This window comes from Martes martes, assembly GCF_963455335.1.
Source record: "Martes martes genome assembly, chromosome: 4".
Classification (NCBI taxonomy): Eukaryota; Metazoa; Chordata; class Mammalia; order Carnivora; family Mustelidae; genus Martes; species Martes martes.
Genome location: NC_137891.1, coordinates 156,055,576 through 156,065,576, shown reverse-complemented (window position 1 = coordinate 156,065,576; position 10,001 = coordinate 156,055,576). Strand labels below are relative to the sequence as shown.

At 46.3% G+C, this 10,001-nt stretch overlaps 1 protein-coding gene across 2 annotated transcripts in view; it reads left to right on the top strand.

Moving 5' to 3' along the window:
- Positions 1–4,817: 4,817 nt before the first annotated feature.
- The window catches only part of NASP (nuclear autoantigenic sperm protein), a 42,001-nt gene continuing 36,817 nt past the window's right edge, over positions 4,818–10,001 (top strand). Inside the window, exon 1 of one of the 2 annotated variants that reach the window (XM_080801055.1) lies at positions 4,818–4,981. In XM_080801055.1, coding sequence (XP_080657181.1) covers positions 4,923–4,981 — 59 coding nt within the window. In that variant the 5' untranslated portion in view covers positions 4,818–4,922. The remainder of the gene's footprint in view (positions 4,982–10,001) is intronic. The other variant, XM_080801056.1, reaches the window with a different exon arrangement.

Genomic DNA, 10,001 nt, shown 5'->3' with positions numbered 1-10,001 from the left:
CAGGACCCTGAGATCATGAATTGAGCAGAAGGCAGATGCTTAACCAGCTGAGCCACTCAGGTGCCTCTCAACTATAATTTTTGATTTATCTCTATTTATTTTGCAATTCTAGCAGTTGTTGCTTGATATGTGATAATATACCTAAGAAGTTTATTTCTGTCTTATATAACATTTTAAGAATAAGCAGCTCAGAGGTGGTATGGTGGCTCCATGATGCTAGGAACCTAGGTTTGTCCTCTATTACTGCTTTGTCATTCCTGGGGCATTGCCCTGATTAACATGGTCCAAGATGGCTCACCACCAAGTCTTGTGAAAGACAAGCCCCTTCCCTTTAATGTGTCTCTCTGGAAGTTGCACACATTTTTCTTTTCTTTTTTTTTTTTTTAAGATTTTATTTATTTATTTGTCAGAGAGAGAGAGAGAGAGCGCGAGCGAGCGAGCACAGGCAGACAGAGTGGCAGAGGGAGAAGCAGGCTCCCTGCGGAGCAAGGAGCCTGATGTGGGACTCGATCCCAGGACGCTGGGATCATGACCTGAGCCGAAGGCAGCTGCTTAACCAACTGAGCCACCCAGGCGTCCCTGCACACATTTTTCTATTCACTTTCCATTGACCAAAATGTCATCATGTGAACACTACCTCCATGGGACAGTGATGATTTTATTTTATTTTTAAAGATTTATTTATTTATTTATTTGACAGAGAGAGATCACAGTAGACAGAGGCAGGCAGAGAGAGAGAGAGGGAAGCAGCCTCCCTGCTGAGCAGAGAGCCCGATGCGGGACTCGATCCCAGGACCCTGAGATCATGACCCGAGCCGAAGGCAGCGGCTTTACCCACTGAGCCACCCAGGCGCCCCGACAGTGATGATTTTAGTTTTTATTCTCAGAGCCTTGTACTGAGAATAAAATAAATACATAAATTAAAATCAGGGTTCTGTTACTACTATAAAAAAAGAGAAAATGCATATGGAGAGACAACTATCACAAGGTCTCAAGATTTTGTATGTAATCATTTAATCCCTTTCTTTTCAATATCCTTCTACTCTCAACTTCCACTCAGTTTTTGTTTTATCCTCTCCGTTAAAATAGACTTCTAATCTTCTATTGCTTTGGGGGAGTAGTTTTAGAGAGTCTAAACTGCTTTTTAAAACTTTCCAACATAACCCCCCTTTTTCAGCCTTATCTTCATCCTCTATTCCTAGAGGTAACTGCTGCAACCAATTCCTGAGCATTCATGGTTTCTCTATTGTCAATTTGGTTGCTTCTTGGCTTTTTCCCCATTGGGACTCTCCTTTCTTAGTTGCTCGGTCAATTACTACTTGTCCACCCCTTTTCCAGCTTTTAAAATTTTATTGCTGTTGCTTCCTCTCCCATTCTCTTTGATCTTGTTTTACCTTAAAAACAAGGAAGGAAACAAACAACAAATAAGAGAATTTCCTTTATTGTTATGTAGACAGCTTCAACAGGGAATGGAGGTAAATGTAAGTATTCAACCCAACATCTCTAAGTGGAAGTCTTCTCTAAATCTTGTTCAATATAAGATTCCTGCTCCCCCTGACCCTCCCATAAAGTCCCATTACCTTCATTACTTAGTATGATATATTGGTTCTTATTTTATTTTATTTTTTTTTGGTTCTTATTTTAAATAGATACATTCTGAATGAAATTTCTTCCAGTTCTAATTATGATTATGCTATGATTGCTCTATTCATGCAGTCATTCATCCAAAAATTCACATTGGACACAAGTAATAGTCATCCACTATTATATGCATTGGGGATTTAGCTGTAAACAAAACAGAAGAAGTCACATGGAACCTATACTTAGAACTGGGTGAGAGCTAAAACAAAACAAAACAAAACAAAACAAAAGCCAAGTAAATAACTTCAGAGTTTGATGAGCACAATCAAAGAAATAAACAAGAGGAAGCTAATTTTGATTGAATGGCCTGGGAAGGCCTTTTTTGGTGGGGGGAGTAACATTTAAGATGAGGCCTAAAGGATGAATAAGAGCTATTTCAAACTATTGGGAAAAGAGCTTTCTAGGCAGTCAGGTAGCAAGTGCAAAGGCCCCTGCATATGAGAAAGGGCTTGGACATTCTGAGTAACAGAAAGATCAACATAGTAGGATGATGGTAAAGGGAGGGGAGCAGTATGGGATGAATTTGGAGAGGTGGATTGGAGCCAAATCATGTAGGGCCTTTCTGTTAGAGAGGAGGAGGGGGAGGGGCAGAGGGAGAGAGAAATTTTTTTTTTTAGATTTTTATTTTTTTATTTGATGGGAGGAGGGGCAGAGGGAGAGCATGGGGAGTCCCAAGCTGACTCCACACTGATTGCGGAGCCCCACAGGGAGCTCTGTCTGATACCCCTGAGATCATGACCTGAGCCAAAATCAAGAGTCAGGATGCTCATCCAACTGACCCACAAAGGCACCTCTTAATATCTATTCTATTTTAAGATTTTATTTATTTGACAGAGACCAGAGAGGGAGAGAGCACAAGCAGGGGGAGCAGAAGAGAAAGAGGCAGGCTCCCCACTGAGTGGGGAGCCCTCCTCCAGGCTTGATCCCCAGACCCCAGGATCACGACCCCAGCCAAAGGCAGATGCCTAACCACTGAGACACTAGGTGCTCCTAATATCTATTTTATTTTATTTTTATTTTAAGATTTTATTTATTTGAGAGAGTGCATGCACGAGTGGGTTGGGGGCGTGGAAAGGGGCAGAGGGACAGGGAGAAGCAGGATCCTGGCTGAGCAGGGTGTCCGATTTCAGGCTTAATCCCAAAACCCTGGATTATGACCCAAGCTGAAGGCAGACACTTAACCCACTGAGATACCCAGGTGCCCCCTAATATCTATTTTGAAACTGATTTTTTGTACAGGAACTTTGAGTTCCTCGAAGCCAGAGAGCATGTGTTTTGTCCTTGGGACCTAGTGCAAAGCCTTTCATATCATAGTTGCTCTGTGAATATTAGTTTAACAGATGAGCGCATCACACAAGGTACTAGACTGGATTTCTCTGGCCCTCGCTCTGGCTGCAAGGACTCTGAAGAGATCTCCCCCTCCCCAAACCAACCCTCCAGTCAAACCCTCCAGTCACCATGTTCTCAGACAGTTGTAGCCATTTAATGACTGCTTCATTTGAGCAAGGTAAAGTGCTGAGTGTTGAAACAAGCATTTCCTCTAATTCTCACAATATCCTTAATGGGTGAATACTAATATTGTCCTCATTTTACATAAATTTTTAAAAAAGATTTTATTTATTTATTTGACAGAGAGAGAGATCACAAGTAGGCAGAGAGGCAGGCAGAGAGAAAGGGGGAAGCAGGCTCCCTGCTGAGCAGAGAGCCAGATGTGGGGCTCGATCCCAGGACCCTGGGATCATGACCTGAGCGGAAGGCAGAGGCTTTAACCCACTGAGCCACCCAGGCGCCCCTTACATCAATTTTTAAAAAAGATTTTATTTATTTATTTGACAGAGAGAGAGAGATCACAAGTAGGCAGAGAGAGAGGGGGAAGCAGGCTTTCTGCTGAGCAGAGAGCCGGACGTGGGGCTGGATCCCAGGACCCTAGGATCATGACCTGAGCCGAAGGCAGAGCCACCCAGGCGCCCCAATTTTAAAAGATTACATGACTTGGCTGAGGTCACCCAGCTAATAATGGGGATCCCAGGTCTGTTTGCCACCAGAGAATTGATATTTCCAAGTCCAGCTCTATGCCCCCCAGATTTCAACTTGCCTGACCCTTTACATACTGGAGGAAGATTCCTTTGTAGGGAAGTCTTTCCCAGGGTATCAACACCTGGACAGAAATAAAATCCCCGTTGATCACTGAAGGGAAGGCCAGGCAAGGCGATGGATGAAACTCCAGGTGTGAGAAAGTGCAGCCATTGCAGCCTACCAGTTATCCTCCACTCTGCCAGTTGAAGGAAATGAGGCACTCTGCTTCCATAGCCGACTTGTCTTCCAACTTTCTGAACAAGTTACACCTTCCTGAATCTTGGTTTCTATTTCTACCAAATGGGGCTGATAATGCCGATCTCACAAATAGCGTTGTTAAGATTAAATAAAACCGCCAACAGTTTTAAAGTGTCTAAGCACGGTACTCTGGCACACAGGGACAAATGACAAACGGTAGCTCTGAAAGGAGGAAAAGAGCCGGGAGCACTAAACCAGCCGGATCTGGAGTCTGGGTAGGGCCTAAGAGGACGGCGCCAGCGGACTGGGCCAGCCGAAGGGGGCGGGCCCAGAGGGGAGGAGCCAGCGTCCCGCTGCAGTACTGACTTTGAATCAAGCGCCATAGTTTCGGCGGTAGCCAATCCTAGGATAGCATTTTCTTGCGTCAACTGTTGCTGAGGCTCAGAGCCACGAGTCTCTCACCTTAATCAGTTCTAGCCGTTGCTGCTGTACCCGTGCTCGGTTCTTACGTGTCTATCCGTTAGGACTGAGAGGACGGGCAGAAAGTTTTGGTCACCTCCCTGAAAATCAGGGCCGGAAAGAGATCCTCGGCTACACGCTCCAAACATGCAGAGCAGCACCAGCTTTCCCTTATGTGGAAGCCGCTGGCCGACGCCCAGTCAGGAGTTGTAGTACCAAGATTCCAGTTCTTACGCAACTTGCTAGATTAGCAGGAAGTTGCTTTTTGGGGGGAAAGCGGGTCAGGGAGGGAAGGTACCCCACAGATAAAGACGGCGAGGGCGAGAGTGTCCTTGGGCTGGACTGGGGCAGTCCTGGCCCTTTAAACGCAAGGGGGAGGATCCGGAAGTGGATGGGCGGGGCAAAGGGCTATGGTATATAAAGGGGCCCAGCCGCGCGGGGTCTCCAATCTGCCATTTTCTGTCCCTGAATAGGTCTCTGGTTTCCCAAATTCCCTGTTTTCCTCACAGACTCTATTCCGCCCGTTGGTCCACCACCTCAGGGGAACGATGGCCGCAGAGTCCACAGCCACTGCCGCCATCGCTGCGGAGCTGGTTTCCGCCGACAAGTAAGCGGGACCGTGGAGAGCTTGAGGCACTGGCCAGTCCACGGGGAGGGGGTGGTGGACGGGGGCTCCCCGGGAGGGACAGGCCCGTGAGAGGAAGGACTTGCTTCCCACCGAGCAGCCGTCGCAGTTCGGGGAGGCCCGGACTGTAGAAACCCACCCTTTGCAGAGAATCTCGCGCATTAGCAGTAACACTAGTCGGCTGGCGCCCCCTGCCCCGCTTTTCGCGGCCGCCATCTTGCCGGGGGCAGCGGCGGCTGCTCCACCGTCTGCCCCTCTCCTTCCTCCCCCGGCCCGGGGCTATCGGGGAGGAGGCGGGGCCACAGGGCTCCTGTCTGTCTTTATGCTCCTGTCTGTGCTGTCCCCGCACTCCTGGCTGGCGCATCCAGTAGTGTCCCTAAACAACCCGGGAAAATAACTAACAGATTTGGCGCCAAAAAAAAAAAAAAAAAAAAAAAACACCCACGAAAAAAAACCACCCTTGCACGAGGAGGGAGGCTGGCCCGGTGGGCTCGGGAGGGGGCGGGGCCTTCAGGGGGCGGGGCCGCGCGCGCTAGGGTTAGCTTTCCTCCGCCGGCTCGGGAGCAGGGGGCGGGGTCCCGAGGAGGCGGGAAAACTCCATTGTTTGGGGCTGTGCGGTTCGCGGAGATTATCCAACTTCCGCGGTGTGGCGTGGTGAAGCTTGTTTGCTACCGTCTCCTCGCCCATCTCCTGCCCTCCTGCTCTCAACTATCCTCGTTCTTAGGCCTGTGGTGGAGAGCATAGTGACTCTTTAGGCCTCGGGAGTGCTGACGAGAAACTTGGCTGCTTCGGAGGGATTGTATCGGGCCGCAAAGCATCTTCACCTAGCGTTGCGTGGAACTCCTTCAGTCAGTGTTTGGTTGCTAGGTGAATGGGCGGTTGTATGCGCGAAATGTATTAGGCGGACTGGGTAGAAACGATTGCTTTGAAAGCGCTACAGTGCTTGTCAAACAAGGTATTTCTTGAACAGTGAAAGGGGACACTGTTAACTCGAGGAAGCAAGTGCCGTTTCCATCTGGTGGGTCTAAATTCCCAATCATCCCTTGATTTTAGAAGCCTGGTTTTATTTTTTTCCTTCAACACCTTAGAAGTTCGCTTCCTCCACTATAGAGAGGTTGCTGTGAGGTTTTATGATTAGTTTATAGACTTACACTCTGATGGTGTTGGTACATTCCAAGTTACTAGAGATTTACTTATCTCTACCTACGCTGCCTACCACTTGGTTCGTTTTCCTTCACGTTGAGCAGTGGACAAACTACCCTCAGGATCACGTCGGAACTTTTAGAGAAAATACAATTCTAGTTTCAAGTTCCGTTTTCGGTCTCCTCATTCATTGATTTGATAGGACAGGAATAGCTTGTGCTTTGTGAGTCGTGTGGTTTTTTTTTTTTTTTTTCCCCTTTTTTAAAAATAAGGAACTCCTTACTTGAGACTGATGCTCAGGAGACCATTTTATGGTGTGCTGGACAACTCTAGCAGTCATTCCATTTAGAGATCCTTGCCCTCTCAGCCCTTAAAAGTATTAAGGGTTTGGTTTGGTTTTGAGATAAAATTATGCAGCCAGTATGAATTGCAGATATTCAGATGTTACTTGTGTATAGCTAAAGTTAAGTTAGTGGTGAACTAGTCTCCAGCTTCCTGGCAGGTCATACACTGAGAAAGTACTCGTGTGCCTCCAGAAAGGAAAATGAACTATGTAAGTTGCAACCATGAGTTGCAAACTAAAATCTACCAATTGTATGTATTAAGTGCTTTTTTGAATATTTTTACTTGATCCACATGAGTTTGCTGTGAAGTGGGTCCTTTTATAGGTAAGAAGAATCAAGATTAGAGTGGTGAAATAATTTCCCAATTTGTAAGTGGCACAGTGTTGGTTAAACCCCAGTATTTCATTTTTATACTTTAGCCATGAAAAAGCTTACTTTGAGAGTAAATTACATGAAAACCTAATTAGCTAGTCTGAGGGAACGGTAAAGATGGCATTTCTCAGTTAAATAAGTTAATGGGGTATTCAGAGGTAAAGTGTCTAAAATGACTTTTAGGGCGTCTGGGTGGCTCAGTCCTTAAGCGTCTGCCTTGGCTCAGGTCATGATCCCAGGGTCCTAGGATTGAGCCCCGCATGGGGCTCCCTGCTCAGCGGGAGGCCTGCTTCTCCCTCTCCCACTCTCCCTGCTTGTATTCCCTCTTTCGCTGTCTCTCTGTCAAATAAACAAATAAATAAAATCGGGGAGGGGGAAGACTTTTTTAGGGGCACCTGGGTGGCTCAGTTAATTAGGCGTCTGCCTTTGGCGCAGGCCATGGTCCTGGTGTCCTGGGATTGAGCCACTCATAAGGCTGCCCCTTCTGCGGGGAGCCTGTTTTTCACTTTCCCTCTGCCTGTGCTCACTCGCTCATGTGCTCTCTGTCAAATAAGTAAAATCTTAAAAGAAAAAAGAAAATGGCTTGTTTAGGGCACCTGGGTGGCTCAGTTAAGTATCTGCCTTGAGCACACTTGATGATCCCAGATTCTTGGGGTCAGGTCCAGCATCGAGCTCCCTGCTCAATGGGGAGTCTGCCTCTCCTTCTCCTGCTGCCCCTCTCCCACCGCTCATGTGCGCACGGTCTCTCAAATAAAATTTTACTATTAAGATTTTATTTGACAGACAGCGAGAGAGGGAACACAAGCAGGGGGAGTGGTAGAGGGAGAAGTAGGCTTCCCACTGAGTAGGGAGCCTGATGCGGGGCTCAACTCCAGGACCCCTGGGATCATGACCTGAGCCGAAGGCAGAGGCTTTAACCTACTGAGCCACCCAGGCGCCCCTAGCTCAGTAATCTTTAAGTTCTGGGTTTGTCATTTCTATTTCCACAAGTGGTTTGTTTCCCCTGTGTTAGTGCTTAGTATTTTGGTGTTTAAAATAAGATTAAGATAACTTATTGTGAATTAGCTCCATGGACTTATGATGAATTAATGTTGTAATTGTGTGAAAGATTTAGCCAGAATACCTGAGTACCTATTTTTCATTGGGTGGAGGAGTTACGATAGGTATTACAGCTCAGATGTGTAAGTGGGAGAAGAGTCCCTCTGGTGGATCTGGGGGGGAAACAATAAAAAACTATTAGATTGTTTTAGTTGAATTGTTATTTGGTAATGTCAAGGTGCTTTTTTGAGGTCAGAACAGAAAAATAAATGGAATAAATGTTGAAATTATTTTTCAGTAAGAGGAGTATGACCTTGTACTTTTTTATTTGAGAGAGAGTGCACCCACAAGTGGGGAGGAGGGGCAGAGGGAGAAGGAGTGGGAGAAGCAGACTCTGCTGAGTGGAGCCCCACAAGGGGCTCCATCCATGAACATGGAGATCAGGACCTGAGCTGAAGTCAGATGATTAACTGACTGAGCCACCCAGGCACTCCTGACCTTGTACTCTTTTTTTTTTTTTTTTTTTAAGATTTTATTTATTTATTTGACAGACAAAGATCACAAGTAGACAGAGAGGCAGGCAGAGAGAGGGAGGAGGAAGCAGGCTCTCCGCAGAGCAGAGAGCCCGATGTGGGGCTCGATCCCAGGACCCTGGGATCATGACCTGAGCCGAAGGCAGAGGCTTAACCCACTGAGCCACCCAGGCGCCCCTGACCTTGTACTCTTAAGACAATTAACTCATCATCATATCCCATTAACCTTGGTAATGGTAATTATATACATGTCCAAGAGCATTCTTCACTACCACTTTAAAGAATGAGGTCCACTCAATTTAAGAAGCAAAACAATTGGACAAAGAGAAGGACAAACCAAAACACAGACTCTTTTTTTTTTTTTTTTTTAATGCATGATTTTTCTTTTTTTTTTTTTTTTTAAATTTTATTTTTTATTTATTTATTTGGTGCAGAGAGAGACAGAGACCACAAGTAGTCAGAGAGACAGGCAGAGAGAGGGGGGAAGCAGGCTCCCCGCCGAGCAGAGAGCCCGATGTGGGGCTCGATCCCAGGACCCCGAGATCATGACCTGAGCCGAAGGCAGAGGCTTTAACCCACTGAGCCACTCAGGCGCCCCCAAAACACAGACTCTTAACTATAGAGAACAAGCTAATGGTTACCAGGGGGGAAGGTGGGTGGGTTGATGGATGAAATAGATGAAGATGATTAAAGGTGCAGTTATTGTGGGCACCTGGCTGGCTCAGTTATAGACCTTGGGACTCTTGGTCTTGGGGTTGTGAGTTCAAACCCCATGCTGGGCCTGGAGCCAACTTAAAAAAGAAAAAAGTACATTTACCGTGATGAGCACTAATCTATGTATAGAATTGTTGAATCATTCATTAAGTATCTGCCTTCAGCTCAGGTCATGATCCCAGGGTCCTGGGATGGAACCCCTCATTGGGCTCCCTGCTTGGTGGGAAGCCTGCTTCTCCCTCTCCCACTCCCTCTGCTTGTGTTCCCTCTCTCACTGTGTCTCACTCTGTCAAGTAAATAAATAAAATCTTTTTTTTTTTAAAGAAATTTTATTTATTTATTTGACAGAGATCACAAGTAGGCAGAGAGGCAGGCAGAGAGAGGAGGAAGCAGGCTCCCTGCTGAGCAGAGAGCCCGATATGGGGCTCGATCCCAGGACCCCGGGATCATGACCTGAGCCGAAAGCAGAGGCTTTAACCCACTGAGCCACCCAGGCGCCCCTAAATAAATAAAATCTTAAAAAAAAAAAAAAGAATTGTTGAATTACTGTATTACACACTTGAAACTAATACAACATAGATATATATTAACTAGAATTAAATTTTTAAATTTATTTTTATTTTTATTATTTTTTTAGAATTAAGATTTTTAAAATAAATAAAATGTGGGCACCTGGGTAGCTTGGTCAGTTGTGTCTGACTCTTGGTTTCGGCTCAGGTCATGATCTCAGGTTCATGAGATGAGCACTGCATGGGGTTCTGCACCTGTGGGGAGTCTGCTCATGTCTTCTCTCCTTCTGCCCCTCCCTCTGCTGGCAGGCCCTCTTTCTCTCTGTCTCAGTCTCATTGTCTCTCTCTT